General features: G+C 38.9%; 1 protein-coding gene across 1 annotated transcript; it reads left to right on the top strand.

The window, feature by feature from the left end:
• Nucleotides 1-622: 622 nt before the first annotated feature.
• On the top strand, nucleotides 623-13,800 carry trim59 (tripartite motif containing 59). The gene is given in 7 exon segments (XM_052018607.1): nucleotides 623-639; nucleotides 12,672-12,828; nucleotides 12,831-13,220; nucleotides 13,223-13,276; nucleotides 13,279-13,365; nucleotides 13,368-13,405; nucleotides 13,408-13,800. Coding segments are annotated over 6 exon segments (1,113 nt in total). The 5' UTR covers nucleotides 623-639; nucleotides 12,672-12,677.
• Nucleotides 13,801-14,469: the final 669 nt, after the last annotated feature.

Below are 14,469 nucleotides of genomic sequence, written 5' to 3'. Positions count from 1 at the left end.
GCAGAAAACACAACAAGTTTAAAACTGCATTATTGTAATGCAGTAAATTCGAGTAATACAGTAAAGCTGTAAATTCGAGTGGTTTAGCATGGTGCAGGCTTTCACGTCTGCCTTTCCCCAGTACAATCGCAGTGCATCTTTACCCCCAAATCATTATACTATATTGCAAATTTGATTCCAACTCCGTAGTTTCAACTGTTTAGATAAAGAAAAAGGTAATTGGAAAATATTTCCTTAGAACTTGCGAGAAAACTTTTGATCTTCACTTCTCTATTAAAACAAAAATCAGGAGAATGCTATTGGATCATGAGGGCGTGGTTCTCTTTAGATGGTTCAGTTGATTCTGAGCAGATAAAATGTAACTGTACTTGGGAGTCATAATCAACAGAACGCATTGCAAAGTCGGGCACGCAGCTCTGCCGTTCCGTTTGCCGCGCTGTCGGGCTGTGTTCACCGGCCACAGTTCAGTGGTTTTCAGATTCAAATCTTTGCAGCTGCCTCGGCTATTCGCTAGTTTTGAAAGCGGGGATTTCCAGACATGCGCGTTTGATCGAGTCGAGTCCAGTCAAGGATGGTTTATTCAGATTCCTCGGCGCCTGCAGAAGAGTCCCCGAGGGCGCCGCGCTTTCCCTCTGCACGGTGAGTGCGCCTATTGTTCATTTCTCTTCTTTACTGTGGTTTTCGACTCGCTCTGCTGCTCTGATCCATTGCTCATTTCCACACCCGGTCAAACTTTGTAGTTTGCAGGCATCGCTTTGCGAACTCTGAGCGTACTAGTATAGGGGACTTGTGTCCATTTGTTGGTAAACGTGATTTATTAACGTATACGTGAACATTTTGGAGAGGTGAGCTCAAGGCAACGTCTACTCCAAAACACATTGCAGATAAATCGCAAAGCATGTTGCATTCATTCGGGTGGAGAAAATCATTTAAAATATACAATTTACAACCGTGCAATCTAAAAGTGAGAGAGAGAGAGAGAGATCTTTACGTTCAGGAAAATCCTAACTTTGCATTAACAAATACTACTGGCCAACTTGGCCTTTGTGGACAAAAAAATACTGATGAAATTCTGCTTCAATGTCCATTGTTTTAAAGGATGTTAAGACTCTAATTGAGGACCTAACTACAGAGGTTATTATGAAGAGCAATAGCACAAGAAACTAGATCTGTGCATCTAATATTGTAACATTTTTGGAAAGAGAAACAGTTTACATTTCAGGTCCAAAACCCTTTGTCAGGGTGTTTCCAGCATTTTCTTTTTTTTCCAGATTATCAGCATCTGTAGTTTTTTAAATTTTTGTTTCTTACGTTTTTTGCTTGAATTATATAATTGATTGCTTAGAAATATAATATGGTATAATGAAGGGTTTACCAAATCATTGTTGAATACGGTTGTGAATCAGTTCTTTGGTGAAATAACCTGAAACAAGTCTTCCATGATATCCTGTCCTGAACTCATTTGCAAATAAACACAATCTGTATTAAATGTACTAAATGTATTCCTCCCAAACCTATGATCTTAAGCATGTGGAAAGCAAAGGCGTGGACACTGGTGGCATGGAAACACCATCACCTGCAAGTCCGATCCAAAGCACACACAATCCCTTCTGGAAAGTATATAACCATTCCTTCATCATCACTGGCTCTATATTCTGGAACACCCTAACAGCACTGAGGGATTGTCTTCACCATAGGGATTGCAGCAGTTCATGAAGAAATCTCACCACAACTTTCTCAACAGCAATTTGGAATGGGCATTAATGCTGGCCTTGTCAGTGGTGCCCACATTCACGGAGTGAATAAAAAAAAGTTACAAGGTGGTAGTTTTATTTTCTGTCTTTGTCTGTTTGTAATGCTTATGTTACAGAGCCCTTTGATTTCATCAGCTACTGAATCTAATGAGCTGTCTGTGGGCTGTGGACCAGGACGTTTTGTAGTCTTGTATGTAAGGATCTTCATTAGGTAATACCCTTCTGACGTTCAAGGTGCCATCAGCCTGGACACCGTTCTCTCCATACAAAGTTGTACTCCAAGATTTCTGCAAACTGTTTTATTTTTCAATGCTGTCATCTCACACTGGTCTGGAATCATTTTCAGTATGGAGATTCTTATGTTGGCTCTTCCACTCCATCCAATGTTGCTGAAGAATCTGATCTCAAAAATTTCTTCCACCATCTCTGTCAGATGTCTTGGGACTTAGACCTCACCTTGTGAATAGTGTGTTATGTGTCCAGGGCTCTCAGCCCACTTTCTCCTCTATCAGAGAAAGCATTGTGTTACTAGTCAGGTTGCCATTTGGTGAATGTCCCTTTAAGGCACCTGAACAGTAGAGTAGTAGTGTGTGGTGTCATCAAGACAGCAAGATAAAAACGTGCTGACGGTTTTGCTCAGTGAATTGAAGTGAGCCAGAGAGAGAGACTGACTGCTGGTCTCCATAACAATGGATGAAGAACAATAGCTGTGTCTCACTACAATCCATGTACGGATTTTTGGATAAATCAAGTGGAGTCCACTTTGTCGTTAACCTGTAGTAGGAAACGGGTATTTGTGTGGGTGGCCATGTATCGAATGCCTTTGGGGTGGCAGATACTTCGGAATAAAGCAGTGGAGATCATCAGTGATTGAGGTGTAGTATGGGTTCCATCGTGGAACATGTGGATTTCGTAATTTCTCTCTACATTCTCTGTACATTTTCTCTTCAGTCAATGGTGGTTTTGCAAAAGCCTTTGCTCATGTTTCACCGTATGACCTGCTGAACTGAACTTTGAGAACTATTGCTAGACTTGGAGTTTGGGAATTTGCCACACACACACTTTGAGTTTAGTTTTGGGGATTATGTTTGAAATCTAACGTTTTTACTTTTCTTATTATTACAAGTAGTTATTAATAAAATAGTTTTTAACACTTGTACATAACTCAGTGTGTTTCTATTGTTGCTGGTACGTAACAATTGAAACAACAGCAGTGTTATATTCATTATTGAAATACAAACTGTTGGCCTGAAGAAATTAAAGATCTGTAAACCAGCTGGTTGGAATAAGTCAAGGACAGTGGACAAGTAGACAAATGTCTTTGTTCTTGCCATGTGGTGGAAGAAGTGGATGGAGGCTGTTGTTTTTGTGAGACTGTTCTTGTGACCACCATTTTGTGAACTGGTTTTCTGAACTAACTCTTGCTGGATTAAAGTAATCACAAGTGGACGTAACGAAGGCCCTACTACTAAGAAGTTATGTGTGTGTTGCTCTTTGATAAGGTAGAAGAATCAGTGCAGGCTTGTAAGAAGAATAGTCTGTGTCCATGAACTGAAATAATCTGAGCCCAGTATCTAACTTGAACTGGCTGCAACTGGTTTGAAATGGCCTGACGTGGGGTGGGGGGTGAAATGTAAAAGAATTACATCAGAGGCATAACCTTATTTGGGATAAGAGCAATGAGGTAATACCTTGGGCTAGAGCTAATGAAAAGTGGACACAGGTTAACCAGGTAAGTCAGAACCAACAGAATCGAAGTATAACAGTGCGGAACTGATAAGGAAAGATAATAAAAATGAAGGATTTCAAAGGTAGAGCAGCGAGAACTCCAGAGACTAAGACTCCATGCCCGGGGCAGGGAGAAGAAGGATCAGTCGTTTGGCCAATGGGAGATCCGCTATTTTGGGGTTGTAAGTGGAAGTAGTAGTTTGGGTGAGTATTGGTACCAAAGAAACAATAGCATTCAGGAATTGTTGACCCATGGTCAATGTAACTTAATGGATATTTGCATTGATACAATATAGTTGTGAGTTTTGAATTAAATAGGATTTTGTGTGGTCATTTAACTAACCTATGTAAGTTTGACTGAGGTAAGGGTCTACAAAACGACGCCAAAAATTAGTGTAGAAGAAAATAGCTTTAAACATTTTTTTCTGTATTCTTACTAAAATGAGCTTATTATTTTTCATGGAGAAAGAATTGTGCATAAATGATCCATTGACATATTTAAGATACATAATTACGAATAAGCGATGAAGTCTTGCCTAATTGAATTACAATTGACCAAGGCTCTTTATTTATTAGATTTAGAACCATCAGTATTTATATATTTCTGTTGTTGTAAATACAGGTTTTTTCCCCCTAAGAAAACTGTTCAAATGGTAACTTTCCGAACAAATTGGGGTGCACCCTAACCCTCCTAACTCAGATACAATGTTTATTATATCTTGATGTGGCAACATTTAAACTGAAGGAGGCTTTTGAACACCCCTCATGATCACACACAGATCCTGTCTATTTGTATAAAGGCAGATTTCCACTTTATTGTATTTGTAGTTCAGTCATGGTCATGTGGATAACAAATAGCTTCTCAAGAGAAAGGAATAATTATTTGTGATTATTTCCATGTGAGCTTGCCATTAATCTCCATTTCTCAGCTTCAGTTCTGAAACTCATGAAACCAAATCCAATCTCGCTAGGTAAAACTAAAAATTTATGTACTGATCATCTTTTCTAGATGCACGTTTTCTGCCTGACATAACATTTTGTGAGTCATGGTAGACTTGGGAATAGATTTTTCAATCGCCTTATTTGCTGTACATACAAAAGTAATCTTTCATGTCAGAAAAATAATGACTTGGAAAATGTTACTCATTCAAAAATTGCACTTGAGTTATTGTTTTAAGTAGCACATTGTTTTTGAACAGCAGCTGTCAAAATCATATTAAGTTCCCCGAGTGATTCAGTAAGTGATAGCAGATTGGAGCAAGCTCGGGTTATGTTGATCTCATATCTATGCTGCATCACTTTTTCAGACCTGATGTGGTTGCAGGTTGACTTCAATGAACCTCGCAGTGCTGTTGAATTAGGGAAGAAGAACATTTTCACAAGTCACTATCCAGTGATTACATAAAATGTACAGAACAAAAACAGGCTGTTTAGTATAATTTATCCATGCTAGTGTTTATGGTTCACACTGGCCAAATACACAAAGATAGAAGTTAGAATGACAGACTTGGCCTCTGATGTTTTGCCAATCTTGGTCCAAAAGCCTAGAGGGATTTATAGAATGGGTACTTGGGTGAGAGGTTAATATTTTGAGTATTAAATAAGTACTGTTTTGAAAATGGAGACACAAGAGATTGCAGATTCTGGAATCTGGAGCAAAAAGCAAACTACTGGAGGAACTCAGCAGGTCAGGCAGCATCTGTGGAGGGAAACAGATAGTTGAAGTTTTGGGTCAAAATGCTTCATCTGGATTTCAGGGAAATGGGTAGTTGATGTAGGGATCACAGAGGGTCCTGATAAGATTTCTTTATTAATCACATGTACATGGAAACACACAGTGAAATGCATCTTTTGTGTAGAGTGTTCTGGGGGCAGCCTGCAAGTGTCGCCACTCTTCTGGCGCTAACATAGCATGGCTACAGCTCCTAACCCATATATCTTTGGAATGTGGGAGGAAACCGGAGCACCTGCAGGAAACCCACACAGACATGGGGAGAACGTACAAACTCCTCACAGATACTGGCCAGAATTGAACCCGGGTCACCGGCGCTGTAATAGCATTAACGCTAATCGCTACACTTGAAAGGTCTTGGCCCGAAATGTCGACTGTTCATTTCCCTCCATAGATGCTGTCTGACTTGCTGAGTTCCTCCAGCATTTTATGTGTGTGGACAATTGATGTTTCAGGTTGAGACCCTTCACCTGGACTGCCCAATGAAGGGTCTTGACCCGAAATGTCTACAGTCTATTAACCTCCACAGATGCTGCCTGACCCACTGTGTTCTTCCAGCAGTTTGTCTTTTGCTTCAGTTTTGAAAATGTTGGTTTCTAACTTGCATTGCACATACAAATTATCCTCTGGCTGGCTTCACACCCATCCTATAAAATTGTAGAAATACTTTCATTGTAAATAGTTTCCCAGCATCCACAACAGACAGTTGCAGCAGGCACATATACAGAACTGGGTTATAAACTCTCTGTGTCAAAATGGCTAATATTATAAAGTAGATCCTTTCTACTAAAGGTTGTTTTATATTGCATTCTCCTCAAAAAGCTATCTGTGACTTTGTAAATAATAAGGGATCTTGTATAGTGCAACTGGCAGGCCTCAGTGGGATTTCTCACCCATTTTTGTCCACTAAACAAACCATACTAAATAATCAGGTAAAAAATAGGAAAATATTATATTTCTGCTTGCTTTGAAGTAGTATAGTTGTGTCCCATTGTAAACCATGAAAATCAAGGAGCCTTCAAATGTGATATGGCTTTATGATGTATCTTTACATAGTACATACCAATTACAATCTGCATCCATGGGATAATGTGTTTCGGTATAGTTTGCAAAATAGCTGTTCTCATTACGTTTTATCAGCTTATTTAACATCATGATTTACTTACAACATTATAAAGTACCTTTCAGAATGTCACAAAGTACTTTACATGAAGTACTACTTAATGTGTAGTAACCTGTAATGTTAAAATACAACAGCCAATCTGTCTATAAGCAAGCTCTAACAAATATAATAAGGCAATACTAGATGACCTGTTCATACTTGATATTGTTAAGTGATGAACAGACGTTGGCAACAAAAGACCAAGGACATTTCATCTAAAAGACAGTAACTCTGACAGTTCAGCACTCTCTCAGTACCACTTTGTAATGTCATGTATATTTAAGTGCTCAGATTGCAGGAATGGACTTTTACACATGACCTGGTGACTTCCATCTCAATCTCACATCAATCTATAATTTGCTACAATTCTTCTGGATGTGACTAAAACAACTATGTGAAAAAGCAAGACCACTATCAATCAAACTACAGATGACACTTATTGCATCAGTAAGTTCAGTTTATATTTTAGTCATTCGGGAAGGAGCTGACCTGAGGAGGCAGGAATAGAACATGAATCAATCCCATGAACAACGAAGATCAGTAATTTGGTGAGTGAGAAACATTTCGGTTTTAATAAGTTCAATAGGACCTTAATCAATTAGTCTGTCTGTTATTAAAAATATTAAGTTTAACTGATTAAAACCTAACGTAATTCTTTTTCTTACATTGATCAATGTATGATATTTAATGCATCTAAAAATGTAGAATAATTAAATCAGCATTTATAAGAATGAAAATCTGAAGTTGAAAAGGAAACTGCTGTAAATTGTTTAACATGTCAGTCGGTATCTGACGGAAAACAGATAATTATTTCTGGACATTTTGTTTGATTAACCTGCATACATTTGTATCATGATCCATATAGGAGTTAATAACATAGTCCCTACCCAGCCAAGCTGGATCTTCTATGGATCAAACATGTCAAGAGGGTTGATGAAGGTAGGACAGTGGATGTTGTCTATATGGACTTTAGCAAGGTCTTTGATAAGGACCCTAATAGCAGGCTTGTCTGGAAGGTTAGATCGCATGGGATCCAGGGGGAGATCATGGATTGGATTTATAATTGGCTCAGTGGTAGGAAGCAGATGGTGATGATCGAGAGTTCTTTCTTGGACTGGAGGCTAGTGTGTGCCATAGGGGTCAGTGCTGGGACTATGTTGTTTGTAATTTATATAAACGATTTGGATGTGAATGTACAAGGCATGGTTAGTAACTTTTCGGATGATACTAAAATAGGTGGTGTTGTAGGTCATGTAGAAGGTTATGAAAAATTACAGGGGGTCTTGTTGGCGACGATTGACAAATGGTTTTCAATTCAGATAAGTGTGAGATTTGCATTTTGGGAGATAAAACCCGGGTAAGGGCTTCTACAGTGAACAGTAGGGCCCTGGGGAGTGTTATGGAACGGAGGGACCTAGGAGTGCAAGCGCATAGTTCACTGAAAGCGGCGTCACAGATAGATGGGGTGGTGAAGAAGGTGTTTGGCATTCTGGCCTTCATCAGTCAAGGCATTGTTGGGAACTTAGGTTGCAGTTATATAAGATGTCGGTGAGGCTCCACTTGGAGTATTCTGTACAGTTTTGGTCACCCTGTTGTAGGAAAGATATTATTAAACTAAAAAGTGCAGAAAAGATTTACGAGGATGTCGCCTGGACTTAAGGTCCTGAGTAAGGAGGAGAGGTTGCGTAGACAAGGACTTTATTCCTTGGAACGTAGGAGATTGAGGGGTGACCTGATAGAAGTACATAAGATCATGAGGGGCATAGACAGGGTGAAAGCACATAGTGTTTTTCCCAGGGAAGGGGTGCTAAAAACAAGAGGGCATAGGTTTAAGATCAGAGGCGAAAGGTTTAAAAGGGACATCAGGGGCAACTTCTTCACACAAAGGGTGGTGTGTATTTGGAATGAGCTGCCAAAAATAGTGGTTGAGGCGGGCACATTAGCAACATTTTAAAAACCATCTAGATAAGTACATGGATATGAGAGGTTTAGAGGGCCAAATGCGGGTGGGTGAGACTAACTTGCTGGGTAACAGTTGGCATGGACGAGTTGGGCTGAAGGGCCTGTTTCCATGCTGTATGACTCTATGACTATATCAGCCTGTCTTAAAAGACAAAAATATTTAAAATATTATCAGCTTATAATCAGATAGTCTTTATTGACTTTGCACATTCTTTCCATCATATAGTCACACAACTAAATCAAATTCTGAAAGACTATTCCAAACTCTAATCTTATTTGCTATTATTCATATTTTCTTGGCAAGAAGGTTACGTAAATGCTTACATAAATTCACACAGTTGGACATCAAAAAATTGTATTTTTCATGAGATGGACTGTTACCAGATTCTTGATTTTATTTTTACATTTTTTTTGAAGTATGGTTTGGAGTCTCCCTTGAATTAACACTGGAAAAGGTGATGATCCAGGTTTATTTTCAAATTGCAGTACCCTAATTATATTGGAAAGAAATTTAATTAAAATGATTTTAGACTGATTAAAAAGTGCCAGGAAAAACTGTTTCCTCTGTGTTGATCCATAGCATGAAGATATTGCCAGAAAATCGGATGAATGATACAAAACCTGTGGTCTTGCATTGTTAGTGGACAAGATGAGGTGTGGGAAGAAGGCAGTTTAACATTTAACTGGAAGTGAGATTTCCCCTTAATGAAGTTATATTACTTGTCAATTCTCTGTTGTTTATTGTGATGTAACTTTGAACATAGATGTTATAGTCTAGTCTAGAACTAGACAGACATACAAAAAGGCAGGGAATGGAGAGATATGTGGCCATGTACAGGCAGATGGGATTAGTTGAATTTGATGTCATTGGTCCGGCACAGACATTGTGCACCGAAGGGTCTGCTCCTGAACTTTTCTATGTTCTATGTAATTGTAGCAAATTATTAGAATGTTGGATTGGGATGAGATTGAGAATCAGAAATCATATGTGCAGCTAAAAGGTTATATATTCAGCCACACAATGTTGTAATTTTGTTGAGGCAAACAAATCTTTTTGATGATAAACTACTTAAAAATGTAACATTTTAGTGTCTACTTCACTACTTAGTGAATCATACCAGGTTTAATTAGATCAGTCTTTCATTTTACTTGATAAACATTGGGATTCTATATAAATGTTATACAATTTGGGGATGATATTAATCAGGTCTGCCTCTGAAATATTATGGATGTATTTAGTCTGGTGAAATTTCATCTTTGGTTACAGAAATGCAGAAACTTCTTCAATTATTTAACATTTGGTATCAAAACCTAGCAGTAAGTCTGTTTGTAATTACCATAAAATTATATATATATATAAAAAATAGCTGCTATAATTTGTGCACTAGTAGGATTTGGGCAATGATTTGTACATTCATAAGATGTCCCAAATTGTGGCTTGTAATATCAGGACATAAATGGCATGCAGCCCAATTCCACAGACAGTAACTACAGAGTCTAAAGTTTGGAATTTTGTTCAGGCAGAGTCTTAGTGGAAGTGGGGAAAGATGCGCTGTTCCTGGTACTTTATTTACAAATTAACTCATTGGGGGAAACAATAGAGGCATGGCAGGGTAATTCCTGTGTCCTGGATTAGCTTGAAGTCCCTGTGATCCAATGATGAGGCTGTGTGTTTCGTGGATGGTAACCGTCTGCTGCTGTAGAGTACAGGCAGAGAGAAACTGGCGACCACCAGACAGAGAAGAACTAGCAGCTGGTTCAGGAGACCACTGAGGACATCTTGCTGTCAGACCAGTATTCATTTCTGTTGAGTAGAGTTCTTTGGGGTGAGGGGCCAGAGTTGGAGCTGGCCAGCCGAGCCAAGTTGGTGGCTCAGTTTTATACGGAGGGAGAAGGGTGAAGAGAGCAATAGTTATTAGGATTTCTATAGTTAGTACAATTCTGTAATGCAGATGTGATTCTGTAATACAGAACTATTACCAACTATAGTTCTGTATTGCTCATGGTGCCAGGATCAAGGACTTCACTGAGCTCAGACCATTCCAGATGAGCGGGTGAACAGGCAGAGAATGTGGACTATATCAGTGTCAGTAGTGTAGATAGAAGAGCATTATGGTCTGCTAGTAGGTTTTAAGATGTTAGAGAAAAAATAAGCAACAGGAACTCTGTAGTAATTTCCACATTCTCCTGGTACCATGTGCCAATGAGTATAGAAATGGGTATGAAGTGCATGATGTTTGGAGGGAGATGTGATTCCTTGCGCATTGGGACCAGTTCTGGGCAAGATGGGACCCATACAGACCAAAATGGTTGCATCTCAACAGGATTGGAAAATACAGCCACATGGCCATCCAGACAGATCATGTCATAATTACATTGAGGTAGTAAAAAGCAAAACAATACAGAATATTGCAGTTACAGAGTGCGGTGCAGGAAGACCAAAGTGCAAGGGCCACAAGAAGATTGGGAGGTCAAAGAGTTCTCCTTTAGCATATGAGAGTCCTGGTAACAATGGGATAGCTATCCTGGAGTCTGGTGGTGTAACACTTGTCCCTGCACCCCTTCTCTCACCACCATCCAGGGCCCTAAACAGCTCTTCCAGGTGAGGCAGAGATTCACATGTATCACCTCAAACCTTGTTTATTGCATTCTGTGCTCTGTGGCCTCCTCTACATCGGTGAGACCAAATGTGGTTGCTGGGGAAAGTGGTAAGGAATGGGGAGGAATGAATGGACCACAGAATCACGTAGAGGGTGGTGTCTGTCCAAAGCAGAAAGGTGGGGGGTAGATGGGAAAATATGACTGGTGGTGGGATCCTGTTGCAGCTGGCAGAAATGGCAAAGGATGATATGCTGGATGCGGAGACTAGTGAGGCGAAAGGAGAGGACCAGATGAAGTATGTCTCTTTTTCTGTTTAGGGAGGGCGGAAGAAGAGAGAATGAGAGCAGATGTCTGAGAAAAGAAGGAAAATTTTATGATGTAACACTAGATGCCGGGATTGTTTTCTTGACAATATCTGGCTGAGGAGAAGCTTAATTGAGTGAGGGAGCTAAATAGGTAGGAAGGACCTTTTTCCCTTAGCTGAGTTGTCACAACCATGGTGTGTAGACTTAAAAGTAAAAGTTAGAAGGATCAGAGGGGAGAAGAAGTACATTCTTTTCACTCATCTGGTGGGAAGGATCTGGAAGTTGTCAACTGATTAGATGGTAAAAGTAGAAACCCTAATTCATGTTTAAAAGTATTTGGGTGTGTAATCAGAGGTATAATTTCAGGGTTTATGGATCTAGTGCTGCTTGACGAGATTAAGCTGGATAGTACTTTTTTTTGACAGATATGGACCTTGCGTGTTATAAATGTTCTATGGAACTACAATTGTGTCCATATTTGCCCACTACACTACCTTGGATTTGGCTCTATGTTAGGCCATATTTCTACCCTGCTGCCTCGAGTGTGGTGGCCTACAGCATTTATTTACTCTGCCAACATCCACAGACTGCAAAAAAAGGGTGCACATTTCTTACTGCAGAAGTTTTTCATACCTTGCAATCCAGGCAGCAAGTTTTTCCCATTCTGTGTGGTGAGTGCTTTGGAAGATTCTTAGGTTGTGAAAGATGCATTATATTTACAATTTCTTCTTAACATCAATGCACAATTTCTTGGGTAGCAGTTTTTAACTCAGTGGCATTGTCTGTGGGGGAGGGGGAGGGAAAGTAGGAATCGGACTTGAATTTATAAAATGCTCTTTACAGCCTTAATTCAATTACACATCTTTAGGAATCAGAGGAAATATGTCTGTTATTATTTTAAGCACTAAATTGTAAAGTGGGCAATGGTTCCTTGAGCCCACAGCTAGGCTAATATGGGTTCAGTAAGGACTTTAACCATAAATATTATATTAACACAATAACTTCACAACCACTACAGCTGCATTCAACTTCACTCATTTTATTGACTTGTAGTCAAACATCTAGATTTTTCCCTTCTCCAGGTTTTTGATTCTGCAGATTCATTTATAATTTGTGTTTCATTAGGGAGGATAACAAACTGCACTCACTTTTCACTAAATTTGTAGACCTAATTTTGAGTTAGCAAGGCCACATTCTGAAGTTGAGGCTAAGCTCTACAGACCTCGTTCAGTCTCATCCCTTTCTGCTAGTCCTGTCACCTACAAATACCTTTACTGATGGTAGAATTTCAGCTTTAAACTTTCATTCACTTCTATTCTCATTGGCTGATTTGTTCTATGTTTTCCTTCTGGGAAGTGCCTGGAGCTGGAGAAGCTTAAGATTTTAATTCTATTAGCTGCTGATAAGTTTTAATTCTTTAATTGCAGGTAAATATGGATACTTTTGAGGAGGACTTAACTTGTTCCATATGTTACTCTATCTTTGAAGACCCTCGCGTGTTGCCTTGTTCTCACACTTTTTGCAGACCTTGTTTGGAGAATATTATCCATGAATCAGGAAATTTCTCCATTTGGCGATCTCCACAAATCCATTGAAATGTCCAACTTGTAGGAGTATTGTGGATCTTCCTCCAGTGGGTGCTGGCTCTTTACCTATAAACTTTTCACTGATGGGAATTATAGAGAAATATCAGAAAGAAGAACAGCCAAAGATTCCTAACTGCCCTGAGCACAAGCAGCCATTAAACATGTTCTGCCTGTTAGACCGTAAATTGGTGTGCGGTTATTGCTTAACACTGGGCCAGCATCAAAGGCATTCTGTTGATGATCTCCAGAATGCTTATGTTAAAGAAAAGGAGAAAGCTAGCAAACTTGTTGACCAGCTAACTGATAAACGCTGGGCAGAGTTATCCATTTTCATTGAAAAATTGGAGCATGAGAAATTGCAAGCAGAACATATCCTACAAGGTGATAAAGAATAGTCATCCAGTATTTTGAGGATCTTCAAAAAACTATAGAAGCCAAGAAGCATGCCCTTTGGCAATTTTATATGAGGTCAATTTAAAAATCACTAATGAATATGGTCCCAGTTATTCAGAAATGAAAGAATTAAAGGAAGAACAGCACAACTGATAACATTTAGCACATGTGTAGAAGAGGAAGAGGATCCCTGATGTACCTTGAGAAAATTCACACATTCCGTCAGAGGATGAGTACATTGATAACAACACAGCTTCCAGTCATTCACCCACTGAATATACACCCACAAGCTGGGCAATTTCTGACTGAGAAATGGTCAAAGGTCACAGTTGGCCATATTAATGAAGCACCAATTCTGCAAGCAAAACAATTTTTGGAAACTCCGTGGAATAAGCATATTGCCATGTTTATCAAGCAAACAAAAGGGTCTTCTCAAAGATTTATAATTGCAGTTGTATTTTTAGCCCTGTTATTCTTCTTAACCCAAATCTCTCAGAGCATTTTGTTCAAGAATTACTGTGTTGATGTTCTTAAATGCTGTAGTTTTCAATTTTCCACAGCTGAGCATGTTAAGTGATATCATACTAGAAATTTTGCCAAGGTTTGTTTTTTTGAAGGCTACCATACAACATTCTGTACAATTACTCATTAATTTTTTAGTTGTCTAACAGATTCTTTTCCTTGTATTTAATAATAGGTTTTCAGTTTACCCGCAATTTTCTGATATGCTTAAAACTTATTTTCATGAGGAAAAACATTGAATAAGCTTAGCTAAATTCATCCTTCAGCTATGATGTTTTAATGACTAGTTTAGCAGGTAAGGTACAATGTGCAGACAGTGAAGCCATCTTTGAAAAAGGAAGTTAAAATTCTGCACTTTTTAAACATAGCTCAGGTTATTGTACAACAAAGTTTGTTTTTCCACCCTTAACTATTGCTGTAGTTCATTGAAGTTAATGTAAATTAATGAGAAATTATGAAGAGCTTAATAGAGTACAAATTCCATTTCAACATCTACAAGAGCATTTTATCCTGTTTTAAAAGTGCTCAAGCTGAGCAACAAACAAATCAGATTCTAAATTGCTGGGCAGCTCAGAAGAGACTCTTGCTTTTTTTTTTGCTTTTCTGTGGCAGTTCACAACTGTTTCCTATGTAAATACAGGTGGAACAGAAAGAAAGTTTTTCAGAAACAGAACTGTGGACAGTTCTCAGGATGAAAGGAAGTAAATGAAAAGGGGTGAAAAGG

The sequence above is a fragment of the Pristis pectinata genome, chromosome 6 (assembly GCF_009764475.1).
Source record: "Pristis pectinata isolate sPriPec2 chromosome 6, sPriPec2.1.pri, whole genome shotgun sequence".
NCBI classification, from domain to species: domain Eukaryota; kingdom Metazoa; phylum Chordata; class Chondrichthyes; order Rhinopristiformes; family Pristidae; genus Pristis; species Pristis pectinata.
Note: the sequence above shows the minus strand (reverse complement) of the source record. Positions and strands in the feature narration are given on the sequence as shown.